The sequence below is a fragment of the Octodon degus genome, unplaced genomic scaffold (genome assembly GCF_000260255.1).
Source record: "Octodon degus isolate 3935 unplaced genomic scaffold, OctDeg1.0 scaffold00020, whole genome shotgun sequence".
Classification (NCBI taxonomy): Eukaryota; Metazoa; Chordata; class Mammalia; order Rodentia; family Octodontidae; genus Octodon; species Octodon degus.
This window is the reverse complement of record NW_004524596.1, coordinates 1,052,994-1,071,813: the sequence shown is the minus strand read 5'-3', so window position 1 is coordinate 1,071,813 and position 18,820 is coordinate 1,052,994. Positions and strand designations below refer to the sequence as shown.

The 18,820-nt window shown below is 37.9% G+C and overlaps 1 protein-coding gene across 6 annotated transcripts in view; it reads right to left on the bottom strand.

Annotated features, from left to right (window-relative positions):
- Positions 1–18,820, bottom strand: part of Ttc27 (tetratricopeptide repeat domain 27) — a 213,366-nt gene that overhangs the window by 27,521 nt on the left and 167,025 nt on the right. For all 6 annotated transcript variants that reach the window (XM_023711274.1, XM_023711271.1, XM_023711272.1 and 3 more), the window contains 2 exons: positions 12,908–12,960; positions 9,228–9,393 (listed from right to left, as the gene is read on the bottom strand). In XM_023711274.1, the coding sequence (XP_023567042.1) occupies positions 9,228–9,393; positions 12,908–12,960 (219 nt within the window). The remainder of the gene's footprint in view (positions 1–9,227; positions 9,394–12,907; positions 12,961–18,820) is intronic.

The window sequence follows — 18,820 nt, the reverse complement described above, 5'->3', positions numbered from 1 at the left end:
AATTTATCATCTTAAGTATCCAGTGGTATTAAATTCATCCATTCTGTTATGTAATAATCACCATCATTCATCTCCATTCCTCTTTTCATCTTGCAAAACTGATACCCTATTCCATTAAGTAGTAACTCCCATTTTCTCCTCAGCTTTAACCACCATCCTACTTTTCTGATCTCTGATTTAGACTGCTCTTGGTGCTTTATGTAACTGGAAACATACAGTATTTGTCTTTTAGATTAGCTTATTCCACTTAGCACAATGTCCTCAAAATTCACTAATATTATAACACATGTCAGAATTTCCTTCCTTTCAAAGGTCAAAACATTCCATTGCATATACATACTACTACATTTGCTTATCAATCATCCATCAACTGACCAATGGGCACTTGCATTACTTCCATGCCTTTGTTACTGTGAACAATGTTGATATGAATATGGACAGGCAACTATTTATTTGTAGTCTTGCTTTAAATTATTTTGGGCATTACCCAGAAGTGGATATTCTGGACTACACAGCAATTTTTGTTTTTAAAAACCTTTTTTTTTTGAGAAAGAAGCTAAAACTGTTTTCCATAGTAATGGTACTATGTTACATTACCACTAACTAGTGCATAGGCATTCCAGTTTTTCCACAACCTTGCCAATACTTGTTATTTTAGGTTTATTTAATTTATTTCTTTGATTGCAGCCATCTGAATAGGTTGAGGTGGTATCGTCTTATAGTTTTGATATGCATTTCACTAGTGATCACTGATGTTAAATACATTTTTATGTGCTTGGTGTTCATTTATTTCTTTGGAAAAACATTTATTTGAGTCTTGTGTCCATTTGTGAACTGGGTAGAACTTTATTACAGTTATTTTTAATTTGAGAAGTTTTCTATGTATACTGGATATTAGTCCCTTATCAGATATATGACTTGAAAATATCTGCTCCCATTCTGTGAACTTCTTACTCTGTTGATTATGTTTTCTGATACACATTTTATTTTCATGAAGTCCAATGTCTGTCTTTCTTTGGTTGCCTGGGTCTTTAGTGTCACATCAAAAACTTTGCCAAATCCAATGTTTAAAGCCTTTTCTCAAATTCCTTCTAAGACTTTTAGACCTTTAGCCTTTACTTTATGTGTCTGAACCATGCTGGGCAAAGTTTTGTGTGTGCTAGATAAGGGTCCAACTTTATTCTTTTGCACATAGATATCCAATCTTACCAGCATAATTTACTTAAGTTTAAATTCTCCAGCTTTTCTCCTTTTCAAGATTTTTGCCTATTTTGAGATTCCCCATGAATTTTAGGATAGGGTTTATTTTTAGAAAAACTGGATTTGGATTTTCAAAGATATGGCACTGAACTCTGTAGATTACTACTATAATATTGGCATTATAATATTAAGTCTCCCAACCTGTGAACGTGGGCTGTTTCCAATTTTTTAGGCCATCTTCAATTTCTTTCAGCAATGTCTTATCATTTTCATCATATAACCTTTTCATTCTTTGGCTGACCTAAAGATTTTATTACTTTTGATGCTCTTACAAACAGAAATGCTTTCATAATTTCTTTCTAAAACTGGCTATCGCTAGTGTACAGAAATACAACTGATTTTTGTGTGTTAAATTTCTATCCTTGAAGCCCAGCCAGATAGCTAAGCAGACTAAAGAGCCTGCTTAGGCAGAGCACAGGGACCAGGGTTTGATCCCCAGAACCACAAGTAGTGCCAGCCCTGCCCCTGGGGCGCCCTGAGATGGTAATTAAGACTGGGCGTGGTGGCACAGATCCTCTAATCACAGCACTTGGAAGGTTAAAAATGGGAGGATCACTACAAGTATGATCTATGTAGTAAGACCCTTAAGACCCTGTGCTAAATATATATTTCATTTTATTTCATTTCATTTCATTTCATTTCATTTCATTTCATTTCATTTCATTTTATTTTATTTTTTTCAGAACCGAGGATTGAACTCAAACCTTTGCGCTTGCCAGGGAAGCACTTATTCCACTGAGCCATCTCCCCAGCCGCCTAAATATATATATATATATATTTTAAAAAACAAACAAATAAAAAAAAACTTCTATCCTTAGGCCAGGGATACAGCTCAGCAATACAGTGCCTGCCTGGAAAGTACAAAGTCCTGAGTTCAATTCCTGATGAAAGAAAGAAAGAAAAAAAGACAGACAGACAGACTGACTGACCTTATGCTGTTACTTTGCAGAATTCACTAGTAGTTCTAACAATTTTTGGAATATTTACGTTTTTTCTCTATAGAAGATTATCATTAATACTACAGCTTTTATTTGGCTGGTAACCTGCAACCTCTGTACATCAATACCACCTTCCCTTGTTTGCTAAGAAAACACTAAACAAGGCCAGGGAGATAGCTCAGTAGAATATGCACCTGCCTGGCAAGTGCAGGGTCCAGTATGAGAGAGAGAGAGAGAGAGAGAGAGAGAGAGAGAAATCCACACAGAGTACCATCAATATGTAATATATATCATATGATTCTATTTATATGACAATCAAGGAAAAGCAAAACTGAACCATGGCAGCAGAAATCAGCAAGTAGTTGCCTACTGGGAAAAGGATTGGTGGGTCAATGAATGGGAAGGGGCATAAGACACCTTTCTATGGTGGTGAAAATTGGAGTAATGGTTACATAAGAACACTTAATAAATCAAAACACTTAAAGTTGAACAGAGGAACCTCTTACCACCACCACCTGAGTGGTGCATGTCCTCAACCCTCCCAACCAACTCTGTACCTACTAATTTTATTCCCTGGCCACAGACACCCACAACTACAAGCCTGCTCTGTTTTATTTCTTCTCAACAGTGAGCAGCAGAGGCACTGATCAACTGAACCACCTGATTTTGGAACAAGGCCAATGCCCCAGGAGACAAAGTAAGTGCTGGAGAGTCAACAGCTCCAGGAAGAAAGAATGGATATGGCCAGCAATACTAGCCCCAAGAAAGAAAAGCCTTTGGCTATTAAAAACTATTTAAAAAAACAGCATGGGTTTTACTTTGAAAGTGACTCCTTTGTGGCAGGATAGACATGAAAAATAACCCAGAGTACGGCCTGCCATATTGCCAGAGTTTTTGATCAGACTCTATTAGGGAAGGGTTTTAAGACTGAGCCACAAAAAAACTACAGAACAATACACTTCAGGGTTACCAATGTTACCTTCCCACAGTGACTGGGTGAGAGAAAGTGTGGGCTAGACAGACACTCCCTGAGAAGATTAAGCTCAGGCTGGGAAGGACAGCTGCTCTCCTCTGCATAGTGGAAAATCCATGCTGAATGAGTATGGCTTCCAGAGGAGGTTGGATCTGAATGTGCTGATACTAAGTCCAATAGAGTGCAACAGAGACTAGTGGGCTGATTGTTTTTCCCATCTAACAATGTGAGGAAAGACACACCTTGGCATTAACAGTTGCCACAGTCTGGGGAGTATAACCAGTGGCTCCTGGAGCCGGGTGAGCACCTCACAAACTCACAGACAGCAAAGCCAGCCCTCCCCTCCCCTCTACCCCCAGAAAATCATGATTTGCTGCAAATCCTGGAAAGAAACCATGCATTCAAAAACACAGAGAAAAATTTTTGACTCATTATTTTTTTCATTTACCCTTCCTGAAGTGTTTTTTGGTGGGTTTTCTTTGGGGGGGGGGCATCTTTTTCTCTCTCTCTCTGTCTTTGTCTCTGTCTCTCTTTTGACTCTCTTTGGTACTTCTAACTTTTTTCTCAGTTTTTCCTTGCTATTGTGTTTTATCTTCTTCATTCTTTTCTGTTAATGTTATCTAATGCTATGTGTTTCCTTTCACTCCTCAGCAGAAGCCTCTATCTTACTTTTCTCTCCTTCTCATTCTCCACTGATTAATTTTTCAATTTTACTTTTCTGATTCTCCAGTTCCCGATTCTAAATTTACTAGAATAACTATTAAGTTTTATGAACCTTTAGGTAATTAATTCTGGGCTATTATTGGCAGTGTTCTATTTTTAGTAAAGATAAAGATATTTCCTTTAGTAAATATTTACTATATGTCAATATTTGGTTCACCTTAGTGTTTACAATTATACATCTCTTTTCTATGATTAATCGCAGTACATTACTGGTTATTAGGGTATGCCAATATGTAGTTTCTCTTTGACACTATTATTGTTGTTGATAGCCAAGGAGACATCGCTGTTGCTATCAAAGGCTTTCTCTGTATGCCAATATCTGCATTTCCTTGGTGTCATTAACAATTCTGCAGCCCATTCCCAGAGAATAGACCCTGAGCCAAATACAATGACACCTTCCCTCCTAAATAAAAGGAGGTAGTGCAATTCTGAGAAAGACCAAAGATCTATAGTTAGCCATTCCCAGAGTGCATCACTGAAAACTATACACTAAAGAGGTCTCCAACCATACTAGCAACAAACTTTTCCAGTATAACTAACCCAATAACCTCAACAGAAAAAAACAACAAAACTAAAAACACAAGAAGACAAGGCAAGAAAATGTCTCTCAGACTCCCAAAGCTCTCAACTTCTACAAAGCTCATCTGTGAGACAGTGGAGCAGGGTGGCACAAGCCTGTAATCCCAGCACTAAGGAGGCTGAGGCAGTAGGCAGCAGGATCACTATGAATTTAAGGCCAGCCTGAGCTACGTGATGAGTTCAAGGCCAGCATGAGATTCTGTCTCAAAAACCAAGGTCAGGGGGTACAAGCTGATCTATGAGACCATAAAGTAGTGAGAAAACAGGTCTGGCAAGGGTAGATTTCAGAAGAGGCTGGACCCAAACGTGTTGGTATTAAGTCCAACAGAGTCCTGCAGCAACTAGAGGAGAACAAATTGAGTTCATGACCAGCCTGAACTACATAGCAAAAGCCTGCCCTCAAAAGAGAAAGAAAGAACAAGAAAGCAAGAAAGAAGAGAGAGACAGAGACAAAGACAGAAACAGAGACAAAGACGAAGACAGAGACAGAGACAGAGACAGAGACAGACAGACAGGCAGACAGAGAATATGACCAACCAGACCAGACCAGACCTTCTAGGTCATTCCTCAGTGACCCACCCCTCCAACTAGGCCTCTTCTCCCAACATTGTAGATCTAAACTATAACAGATATACACAAGGATTTGTCCAAAAGGGTATTCATGGCACTATTTACAATAGTAGAAACCTGGGAAACCAGAAAACCAACAAAACAACAACAACAACAACAAAAAAACACTCATTACATACAAACATTAAAATCAATTTTATGATAGATAAAAACACTGTATATATTCTGGAAAGAAAATAAGAAAGTACTACCACACAAAAGCATTTCTAAGTTTTGCTGATCTATATGTTAGTCAAAATTCAGGACATGGGAAAAAAAAGAACAAAAATAATAGTTTATATATCTTATTCCTTTATCATTTAGTAAGAAAACTTATTTGCAGCAAATTTAATCTATGTATTAAAGTATGAATTTACATATTGTATACACTTATAATAGAAAATTTAAAACTATAATAATCTAGAGCTATAAGGAAGTAGAAGGCCAGGGATATAGCTCAGTGGCACAGTGCCTGCCTGGCAAGCTCGAAGTTGTAAGTTCAATTTCCAGTACAAAAGAAAAAGTAGAAAAAGAATTTTAAAGTACATTAAAACTGAATGGAGTCAGGCAGTGTCAAACGTAAGGACATCAGAGAATTTTTAAAAAACCAACAGCATGGGGCCGGGGAGATCTAGCTCACTAGAATAAGCGCTTGCCTGGCAAGTGCAAGGGCCTGAGTTCAATCCCCGTTCCAACAAAAAAAAAACAAAAACAGCATGGCGGTACACACCTATAATCCTACCACTCCAGAGGCCAAGACAGGAGGATCACAACAATTCAAGAGTTCAAGGCCAGCCTGAACTACATAGGGAAACCTTGTTTCAAAAAACAAAAACAAAACAGTTACCAAAACATATAAAGTCAGATTAAGTAATCTTAAACCCAGTAAAACTATTCCAGGCAACCTATCAATTGTCTCTGTGTGTACCGTTTAGTTGTCAAAAAGTATACCAAGGATAAAGCACCTGCTTTGAGCACAAGGTCCTGGGTTTGATCCCCGACACCAAGAGAAAAAAAAAAGAGAAAGTATACTGACAGCATATCCCAAGAAGCTGGATATGCCTGAGCCTATCGCTAGACACTGACTTTCTACCTGTGGTGGACCTAACCATGACGGAGCGATGCCTAACACACCTGCCAGACACTAAGCGTGCCATCAGAGTCTCACAACACTTCCAAAGGTGACATGACAGGCTCACACAGGAAGGCAAGATATGGACAGATGACTTACCTCACTGAGGCTCTTTGTACAGCTGAGTACCTGAAAGTCCTTTAAAGGTGCTAAATATGACAGTGTGACATTGGCAAACTGTATGTGTAGCTGCTATGCTCCTAGCTGTATTCCCCTAATAAATCCAAATATGAAAGCAAATTTAAGTAAAACTCACCAATATCTTTTCAGCTACTGTAATTGCAAGCAATAGGAACGATCCAGGCTAAATGTATTTTATTCTAAATCATCATTTTCAAGAAAGCAGTAGCTTCTCCCCACCCCACCCCCTTTGGCCTGTGTGTGGAATATGTCTCTCAGCAAGATCTGGCATACTTTACATACTCATATCAGCTAAAACCAGCAAAATATTAGTGATTTCGTAAGTATTTATGATGTAAAAGGAACACTTTTCAAAACAAGCTTTGAATAGTTATTTTTCCTTATAGCATTATTTTTCTTTATAGCATTAGTTCTCCTAAACCAAGAACATTAATGGGGCTGGGGGGTGGGGCGCAGCACATGCATACGAACCAGAGTCACATATAGCTTATGACAACACAAATCTATCCTGCGCAGCTGTGACGAGAACTACATGAGTTAATACATGCAAAATGCTTCTTCTGATGCTTACATACCTCACGCCACACAAGTCCATCTGTTATAGGAAGGGACAGGCTTAGATGTAGCCATTTGGGTTCTTTATATAAAACGAACCCTTTTAGTGATCAGGATTTTCTTAGGATCCAAAGAGTCACATTAGTGAGTTAACTGTCCCTAATCCTTAACAGATGTGAAAGACAGTATAGCTTAAAGCACAGTTTTAGAGGAGCTATCTCACTCATGTTACAAAGAAAAGCAGTAGACTTTGGAATCGGCGGCACAAGATGGGAGAGATAGTATGAGACAATTCCAAGACAAGGAGATGGCACAGTCAGGCAGCCAACACTAACACTGATGGGACAGGACAGCAGACGGACATGGTGGAGAGCCTCCCTCTCCAGTCTTGCCAGGAACAAGGGGAACTTAATACTTCCTTCTGACTTGGGGTTTGAGTTTATCCAGCCCACTTGGGGACTTCTGAAGCCCCTTCTCACTGATGCAAAGAACACTGGAACAGAGGTAACAGGGACGACTCAATGAAAAGCGTTGTACTGCATTTCACACACATTTTCTTAAACATGAAAGAAAATAACAGAATAAATTCCAAGTGTAAGATGAAGTATATTGCCAATTTACTTACATTCCCCCTGAAATTTCAGGAACAGGTTTCAGAAAGCTTTCCTAATACAAACAGGTCATCTGACAAATCATGGGTGAAATACACAAAAGATAAGAATATCCTCAGTGGTCTGCAACACACTGAGATCTGTTCTGTGCCTCATCCATGCCCTATACTGAGAAAAGAAATGTGAAGGAAAGAGAACTGCATTCAGGAAGAATTTCAGCCGCATGAACAAGGCAAGTGCTAGACTGTGGGGGACTGCACAAGTGGAACTCAGAATGCTCTTGAGGGTGCTAAATTCTGTTGCACCTTCACTCACATTTTAAGTGACTTTTACACAGCAAAATTCAAATCCATTCCCTATAATGAATGTACAATATTTAGAAATTAGAAGAGGAGGAAAAAGAGAAGAGGAAGGGAGAAGGAAGTGAAGAGGATAAAAAAAAACAGAGAAAAGAATAGTAACTGAAGGAGCCAACACAGCTTCTCCAAGTATTATGTATGACTTTACTTGAAGCCACAGATTTTCCAAGTGAATGGTACAGATCCTGAGGCTGAAGATAATGGTCAATTATACAGCTATGTTTGCAAGGGCATGTAAATAAACCAAAGGCTAGGGCTCTAAGACATGTCCAGATAAACTGTATTTTAAAATAACTGGGGTACAGATAATAAGCCATAACACTAGAGAGGCACTAACATGTATTAGTTAATGTTTCTGGTTTTACTTGATTCCACATTCAATAAATAGCATATGTTGATTCTTATAAGCATTAAGGCATAGTGTTAAATTTTCTAGTGTCACAAATTCATAACCCATAAGCTCCTACATATCCTATGTTTGTATATTATCTTTAACCATAATTAAATCTGAAAAGTCTTGTTTATTTCATCCCACTGTATAAAAAACAGTGGCTACAGAGTTCCTACATTTTTTGAAAAAATTAACATTGCAAAGAAAGTATTATTCATCATTTCTACACTGTTCTTATTATCTGAAAGGGTGCAGTAAATGCTCGCTAAGTGAGTGAATAAATGAATCAAGGATATATTCCAGCTACAGTGGTACCTCAGTTCACAAACTCAATTCTTGCCACAATTCTGTTTGCAAACCAAGCTGGAAAAGAACTGAATCAAATTTCCCCCTTAAAGTCAACAATGAACTTAATCATCTCATTCAGTTCTCATCGAATTCAATTTGAGACCAGAATCATAGAAAAAATTACATCTCGAGCCACAGTATCACTATATTACAAATGGCAGAATATGATGAGTTACCCAAAGTAATAATTAATGCAAAGAACATTCTATTTAGTTTTTGTGATCTGACAGTATGTGTGTGTGTGTGTGTATGTGTGTGTATGTGTGTGTGTGTTAGATTTTCATAATTAAGCCACGGTAATGTTCTATTTATAGCTGTACAGACACACAGACACATTTAATACTATGGACCAGGGATGTAGCTCAGTGGCACAGTGCCTGGCAAGAGCAACATCATAAGTATAACTCCCAGTACCAAAAACACAAGACAGACATATTTAACACTAGAATGCTAGCAGTAGTATGTAACTAGGAATATTTGACTAATAAAAATAATTCTCTGTATATTACCTTTAACAAAACACATGCAAGATTCAAAGAAACAATATATATGTCATCAAGGACTAATATAAAATAAAAAATTAAAATAACAAAATATGAATATTCTACCTGAACGTCTTTATACTTGTCTCTTAAGTCCAAGAGCCGGTGATAAGCCTTAATTGCTTCTGAAAATTCTCCAACATCAGTACTGGTGAGGATGTAGTTTTCCCAGATTTGCCAGTGTTCGTAGTTACACTTGAGAGCTTCTTGTAAGGTTCTAAAAGCTTTTACTCTAGGAAGGTCAAATGTTAAAGAGTGTAATTAGAACTATTTTAACTAGAATACATCACTAAGCATACTGAATGCCAATACCAAGTATCAGTCGTCATCATTCATGTTAATGCATAGATTTTAGAGACCCTCAAATTTCCCTGTAAAATTCAATGACAGACTTTTAGTATGTAAGATACCTACAGTGACAACTGAGTGTCAAGCATACTATCAACCCAGAAGGCCCATGCAAGTTTCAGACATGAACCCACAATGGCCAAGCAGGCACAACTGTAAGACAAGACAAAAAGTGGGACACAACTGAAGTCCAAAACAAAACAGCTCCAGTGGGGAAAAATCTACAGTAGGAAGGACAATTGATAAAATTAAGCAACATGACATAAATTTACTACCAATAAAATTTAAAGAAACAATCTATGAAAGCTTTAAGAAGATTTTGTTTAGAATACTGAAAAAGCCAAATAAATAATTCATATTTAAAAGGAACAGGAGATTATGAAACAAAAATAAGTAAAAATGAAACAAGAACAAGGCAATAGAAATAAAAACACACCACAAAGTTTAGAAAGAAAAAAAACAAAACTCAACAGCTAACTAGAACTAGACTGCATATAGTCAGAAGAGAAAACTGGTGAATTGGAAGATAATGAGTTAACAGGGAATTTGGATTAAAAAATAAAAAACAGGAGACAGGAGCAAATGAGGTAAGAAATTCTAGAACAAAAAAATGCAAAAATTCACAGGATACTATATGTAAAAGATAACAGATGAGCATTTTCCAGACCAAATAACACAGACATATTATATGAAACTACACAACACATACTCTAAACCTACAAAGAAATAACAATTACAGAATAGAAAATATTTCATCAATAACAAGATGATGGAAGAGGATACTTCTCTTAAAGTGATGAGTAAAAATAACTGTAAGCCCAAATTTTATAACCAGCTACACTTGTCACTCATAGTAAATGTAAAGCCAAGCATTTTTAGAGTTTCCCACCTGTTAACCCTAACTAGATCCCCTCTTGTAAAATGAAGGGAGTTCAAAAGAATGAACACTTCAAAATTCAAACACAAATCATATAGGAATTCCCTACTTTACTCCTTACCACCACATGTAACAGCAACTGCCTTCAACTGTGGTATACTAAATTCTCTTATTTACAGAAGGATAGAAATGAGATTATCATTTTGAAAAGTAACAAGCAACAATTCACACTGTGAGGATTATCCTTTCTCCTGTATGTCTACCTTCTAGACACAAACTCCTTGCCTCAAAATTTTAGAAATAAATTATCTATTTTTTGTTTTATTTTTATTTTTATTTATTTATTATATTTTAGGGGTCTACAGGGTATTCAGGGTCTCACTATTAGATCAGACTCATAGTGATCTGCCTGTTTACTTCCAAGAGCTGGGATTATTTGTTCAGAATGCCTTTTTATAGGCTCCCTGTCAGGATTCACTTATCAAACCCAGCATGGTACAGATATTGCACTATGATAGTTATACAATATCCAAAATGGACAACTTTCCTGGGGATTGGACAGGATGCCTGGGGAAATGAGATGTAACAGTGAAAGCAGCACTTCAGTGAAGAACCCTGTGATGATAAGCCTAAACAAGATAGTTAAGTAGGCCATTTTTAGGGCATGAATATGATTGTTTGAGAAGAGCAGTAATGATTTATCTCTGAAATAACAATTTCATGAGCCAAAAATTAGCTATGTCCAGAGCAGTAGTAAAGAAAAGAAAGAGTAAAGACTAGAACAATGCAATGATTTACCTCTGACCTTGCAAATCTAATTTTATATACAAAGTTATTCATGAAGGAGCAGAAAGGCAATAGAGTCTTAAGAACAATACGCAAGAATTGTCTACACCAAATTCCAAAGATTAGTGATCTAGAAGTCAAAACAGATGATATCAAGAGCTGTACTACATACAAAATTACCTTAGTAACTGGAAAAACTCATTACAATCACTCTATAACTATGATGGGGATTTCTCCTACTCACTGCCTTCAAACCAGAGGTCTCCAGTGAGTTCAATATAATCAGCTGCAATCAAAACCATAATATTATTTTCTGAAGAAACTCTAGAACAAATAGTACTTTATTTATGTAGATTATCATCCAAGAACAGAGGAAGCATTTCATGATTTCAATGTCTCCAGAAATATCTTGTGACTCCACAAAGACAAATTAAATTTTTAAATAAGGCCAAATAAAAATGGAAATATATCCATTAGTTAACATGTTAAAACTTGGGCAAGAGTAGTTGTCGCTTCCCTTTCCCCTGCTTTTTGTAGCCAGTCAATAAGCCAGTCAGTTGTCCCCTTTATAAACTGTTTGGCATCTGCCCTTTCTTTTTCCACTTCAGTTATCTCATGCCTGGATTGTTATAACAGCTGTCTCCTAAATGGTTTCCCAGCCTCCAGTTTCCTCTCTAGTTTGCTTAACACACTGCTACCAGATAATTCTTCCATTAAAAAAAAAAAAAAAAAAAAAAAAAACCCACAAAACTTCTTTCCTCACACATTAGCCAAAATCTCTAGCTTTCTATTACCAACAAGATGATCTCTACTTGTTAGAAAATCAAAACACACAGCAATTTGACCCAAACTTACCTTTCCAATCTTCTCTCTCACCATGAGGCTCACATTACGCAGTAGCTGGACTATATTACCTCTTACCTTCTAAAATAATTCATTCCCTTCTGTCATTCTATATTTGGTCACATTGTCTCCCTGGCCTAAAAGACTTCTCATTTGTCCTCCATTCCTACCCTTCAAATTCAGTTTGGGTCCGACATTAGTATTTCTGAGCCAGGACCAGACATCGCTCTTCTGAGATCCTGACAGGGCTCAATGAGTGCCTGACACATACCAAGTGCTCTACAAATATCACCTACTATTACTGTAGCCCCCTTTGTCTTCTCATTTGATATTTGCCACATATAGCTTATATCACTAACCAATTTTTAAAATAATGTGACATAGTATTTTATTTTTAAGCTATAATTCCTAAATATACTGATTCATAGTTATTTAGAATTTTCTGTTATGTCTAGTACAAAGCAATTAATAAAATGGAGCTGGCCAACTAAAAACATGCTTCCTTTTATCATGTAATGAAAATTACTATGCAAAACCTAAACACCAAATAAATACTTTTATTTCATTCATACACACACACACACACACACACACACACACACACACACACACACACACACATATATATGTTTTTGGTTTTTGTTTTGGTGGAACCAGGGATTGAACTCAGACCCTTCTCCCTTGGCCCCTATTTCCTTATATCTTAAATGTTTTTAAGAAATAACCTGCCCACTTAGAATTCAAGGAATCCTGTAAGTTGTTCTAATTCATACAAGGATGTAAATGGGGGGGGGGGATAGCATAAAACACAATGCTTCAATATTCAGTTGGAGAAATTAATCATTCATTAATTTTGGAAGCACGGTTCTTCATATTTCTCTGATGTACTTACTTTTGTTTTAATCGGATATAGGAAGTTGATAAATTGTTCCAAGCCTCAGCATTCTGAAATGACAGAGCCAGTTATAGAGTATTCTCATTGGGAAATAACTGCTGAAACCAAAAATACAATAGTCCAATATATGGTCTTAAAAATCACAATTTTGAATAAGGTACATTTAAGGTAAAACATAAAATTAAACCAAAAGTAACATATAATTCATAAACATTTCAAAAATTAGTCAAGCAATAATATAACTATTATACTACTGATTTGGTAATTTCTTAAGAGTTTATTTTCAAATTCAGATTTGAAACTTTACAGCATAATTCATAAAACACATTGATTTCTTACAAATCCAAGGAATACAGCACACTGGTTTCTATATTTTTAAAAGGCTTTGCCTTTTACCATCCTTCTTCATCAGATAACAGAGAAAGACTGAAGAGTGTTCTCCAGTGTTACTACTTTTTCATCAACCAAATGTATTTCTATACCTGTTCCTAATTCCATACCTATGAATCAAAAAATGAAGTGGTACTGAATCTCCCTTCCAGACAAGACAAAAGTCAGCACCAAAGTAGCCTTCTTGGGTTAGGGATATAGCTCAGCAGCATAAGCATCTGCCTAGTAAGCGTAAGGCTCTGAATTCAGCCCCCATACTGGGGAAAAAACAAAAACAAAAACAAACAAACAAACAAACAAACAAAACCCTAGCCCTCTCATCATAAAAAGCTACAGACTTGACAAAAATACATGAAACAACTATTTTGGACATGTGGACAACAGGCAGTATGAGCGTGTGATCCCGGAGAGAAGGGAAAAGCTAAGGGGTTTCAACCAATCAGCCTTCAGGCCCTTTCAGGACTGCAGCACAGAGAGGCAGAAATCAAACAAAGCAAGGCTTACTGAGATGAAGCAAAAAGGATCAGAGTTCAGGGTCAAAAGGAGATGGAATTTGCAGAGCAAAATACCACAGAACAGAGATGTGTGCTTCAAGAATGAGCTCTAAAAATTTCAATAAACATCCCCTGAATCTTTGGCCGAATACTGTCACCCAGATGCCAGGCAAAACTTCTTTGAAGTCTCACAAAGAGCAACCATCAGCGGGCTGGGAACTGAATGATAATTTGCAAGTCATATAGAAATTATTCAAATTCCAATCCAACAGATCAGAGATTCTTACTGAGCTCAGGCCACCAGTCATTTCTCACACAGGAGAAGACTGATTGGCTTCTAGCCCGGGAAGGAAGGAACTTTTTTTTTGTGCAGAACTGGGGATTGAACTCAGGTCCTTGCACTTGCCAGCAAGTTCTTATTCTACTGAGCTAACTCCCCAGCCCCCAAATCAGAGATTCTTATTCAAGGCATTAAATTTAATCCTAGAAAGGTTTAAGAAAAGGATTTTTAAGAAGGAAAATTCCAATTTTAGGCTTATCTTAAAGTTTAAATCAAGATGATCTATAAAGTAAAATTCAAAATAAAACCCTTCTTAAGAAAAATACAGCATCTACAATGCATAGGAAATAAAATGATAACTATGCTAAGAAGCAGAAAATTTTCATCCTTAAGGAAAGATCAGACCTGGAAATTAAAGAGATATTGGAATAAGCATAAAAGGGTTTTACTTACTATACAGATTATGTTTGTTTGTTTTTGTCTTTTTGAGACAGGGTCTCACTACATAGTTCAGGCTGGCCTTGAGCTCACTTTATCAAATTTACAATGATCCTTCTGCCTCAGTCTTCTAACGACTGGGATTACAGAAGTGTGCCACCATGCCCACTTAGACTGTGTTCAAAGAGTTAAAAGAAAATATAAACACAATGAGAGACTTGTTGGGAAACTTACTATAAGACATGAAACTTAAAAAGAACTAAATGAAAATTCTTGAACTGAAAATTTTACTATGTGAAGTAAGCTTAATGAATGGGTTTAATGGCATTATTAGACAGTGCAGTAGAAAGAATATCTCTAGACTGGAGAACATTGAAACAGAAAATATATCACAAAGCAAAACCAAAGCACAAACACACACACACACACACACACACACACACACACACACACACACACACAAACTATAACAAGTAAATAGAGCTTTAAGGACCTACTGGGCAAAGGAAGAAGTATAAAAAGGAAGGAGAAAAACAGATAGATTGTAACCCATAGTAAAGTGCTTACCTAACACATGTGAAGCTCTGGGTTTAACTGCCAGCATAGAAAACAAAACAAAATCTGAAGAAATAATAACAATTTTTCCCAATCTGATGAAATTTTACTCCCATAAATCCCAAAAGTTTGCAAAACCTCAAGAAGAATATATACAAAGAAAACTACACCAAGCTGCATAATTAAATTTCTAGAAAAAAATTAGAAAGACTTAAATGCAAAACTTTAATGCCCAGAGGCCGGGGAGATGGCTCAGTAGAATAAGCGCTTGCCTGGCAAGTGCAAGGGCCTGAGTTCAATCCCTCATTCCACCAAAAGGAAACAAACAAACAAACTTTAATGCACAAAGAAAAAATTCAACCAAAGAACACAAAGTTAATACACAAAAAACAACTTATTATTCTATCAGTGTACAACTAGGAAATATGTTTAAAACAACATAATATTATCAGACACATGATCATGAGATCTCACTTTCCAGTTTTTATTTAAGAAAACTGAAGACCTATGGCCACACAAATATTTGTACTAGAATTATAAGAGGAAACAACACAACACTCCATCAACAGAATGAGGTATAAACAAATTAGGAATATTCATATAATGCAATATCATACCTCAATAAGAAGAAATGAACTGCTACTACAACTAATGACATGGATGAAAATGTAAAGTACAAGAAGTCAGAAAAAGAAGTTCATAGCCTTTAAGTCTACTTACATGTAGATACAGAAAAGGCAAAGGTAATCTAAAGAGAAAAGATTAAGACACATAGGGACAAGAGAGCTCATAATGATGGCAGGTAGGACAGGAGAGCACCTCTGGGATGACTGAAGTGGTTCTACATTTGAAAGGGGTGCGAGTTCCACAACAGTATGCAACTGTGAGAACAGACGAAACTGTTCATGTAAGATCTGTGAGTGGCCTGGGCTAGGGCTTAGCTGGGGATACAGCTCAGAGGCACAGCACCTGCAGCATCTGCTTTGCAGGCACACGGACATGAGTTCAATTTCTGGTACCAAAAACAAACAACCAAAAGATTTGCAAGTAGTCTTTAAATTTTATTACACTTATGCTCAGCATGGTGGCATGTACCAATAGTATCCAGCACTCAGAAGGCCTGAGACTAGCCTGACTAACATAGTGACATGGTTGCTCGTGTGTGTGTGTGTGTGTGCGCGTGCGCGTGTATTTGTCTGCACTTAAAAAATAGAAAAGGGAAAAAAGTAGCACTGGGATTCCATTTCAAATATTTAGATAAGCTGATCTGCATATGAGATGAAAGCTAGATTCTAAAAATACAGGGATCCATTAAGTAAATGCCTGTTAATAGTGTGTTCATCAACTTTTTCTTAGCCCCAAAGAAGCTACTTTAGTAATTCAGTCATTCATGAATGCTAATTAACTGAAGTAATACACATGCATATAAAAAATGTGAGATGGGGCCGGGGAGATGGCTCAGTAGGATCAGCGCTTGCCTGGCAAGCACAAGGGCCTGTGTTCAATCCCCAGTTCCACCCAAAAAAAAAAAAAAAGTGAGAAGTTGGAAAGCATGAAGTAGAACAAGACTGGTATTTAACACTTTAAATAACGCTCTGCCACCATAATCACTACTTTTTGTTCATGACATCCATGGAAAGTAACCTTGGTGGAACACTGACATAAATACTCTAAACAACAAATGAAATAATAAACATTAGGGCCAGTGATATAGCTCAGTCAGAGAGGGTTTGCCTACCACGTGTGGAGCCGTGGATGCAACCCATACACTGAAGGGGAGAAAAGGAAAAGAAAAGGAAAAAAAGAGAAAAAATAAAGATTAGAGAAGAAACAGGAAACAGAGACTATCAAATTCATACAGAAACTTAATGAAACCAAAAGTTAATATAAAAATTTAAAAAAAAATTTTTTAAAGTTAAGTTGCAAATCTTTACACCAACCAAGTGGAAAAGAAAAAAAAATTGAGTTACTAAATGAATGAAAAGGGTCATTACTACCAAGCTAACAAAAACAAAAAGGATTACAATACAAGTAACTGCACGGCCAACAAATTATATGGCTAGATATAATGGACAAACTCCTAAAAAGACACACAGTATCAAGCTGTCTCTTTTAGGAAGAGAAAAATCTAGAGCTAGAGAGATAGCTCAGTGGACTAAGTGCCTGCTTAGGCACGCGCAGGGGCCAAGATCCAATCCCTGGTACCACACGCTGCACCAGCCCTGCTCCCGGGCATGCCAAGCTGGTGTCTGAGTCTGGGCATGGTGGGCGAAGGCCTGTAATCCCAGTGCTGGGGAGGCTGAGAACAGGAGGATCACTACAAGTTCAAGCTGCATAGTGAGACCCTGCACAAAATACGAGAGAGAGAGAGAGAGAGAGAGAGAGAGAGAGAGAGAGAGAGAGAGAAAAGAAAGAGAAAATCTGAATAAACCTGTAACAAGAGACGGAGTTAATAAAACCACCCCCACAAAATGCTGCAGGGGCAGATGCGCTCACTGGTGAATTTTACAAAATGTCCAAAGATGAATTAATACCAAGGTTCACAAACTCTTCCAAAAAATAAGAGACAGACTTGTAACTTATTCTATAAAGCCAGTATTTTTCCATTATGATTTATATTGAGATGCTCCAAAAGCCTCACATGCATAAAAGGTAGAGCTTTTAGAAGGTGACTGGATTATGATGGCTCACAGATGACTTGCTATTAGGAGGTGGAATCTAGCTGAAAGTGTGGGTCATGGGGGAAGTGGCTGGAAAGGTTCCTCTTCCTTCTCAATCTGGCTCCTCCCTTGGTGGCTCAGCTTCCAGAATACGTCATGCAGAAGCAGTTCTCTGCCCAAGGCCCTTCCAAAATACTGCTCTGCCTTGGAGCAACTAACTATGGACTGAAACCTCTACAAACTGTGAGCCAAAACAAGTCCCTCCTCCATTAAGTTGTAGGAGTCAGTAATTTGTCCTAGCAACAAAGAAAATAACTAAGACATATTGTGATATCAAAACCAACCAAAAACATCACAAATAAGAAAGCAAGGGATCAATATTCCCTCTAAACTACAGACTCAAAAATCCTCATTGAAATATTAGCAAAGCAAATCCAGCAATATGTAATGACCAAATGAAATTTATCCCAGGAATGAAAGGTTGGTTCAGTATCCAAAAATCAACCAATGGAGCTTTGGGCTACCCTGTGCCGGCGGGACCTACTACTGATCCCAGCCCAGGCACAGCGTGGGTGAGACCCTCTTACACCCCCTTGGGATGCCCCCCACTACTCCGCAGCACCTCCCCTGCCTCGCCTGCTCAGTAGAAATTTCTGCCTCGTTCCGGGAACCCCCAGACCCAGTCCTAGCCCAGGTCTGGTGAATGGGTGGGAGAGCTTCTGTCGATCCTGCGCCTGTGGGACCTATTACTGGTCCCAGCCTAGGCGCAGCGTGGGTGAGACCCTTTTCAACCCCCTTGGGATGCCCTCCACCACTCCGCAGCACCTCCCCCACCCCTAGCACCCAGTAGGAATTTCTGCCACGTTCCGGGAACCCCCAGACCCAGTCCTAGCCCAGTCCCAGTGAAGTGTGTGGGAGAGCTGCCTCTCCCCCCTACTCCACCTTGTCCCCTCCAGGCTCAGCTCAGGCCTGGCATACAGGCCTGGGGTGTAACCCTGCAGCTGCAATCCCTACAGAGAGGGTAGAGGATAGAACCACTCAGCTAGTCCAGGAGCAGAACATCTTGCCACAGGGGCACAACAGGTTCACCCTC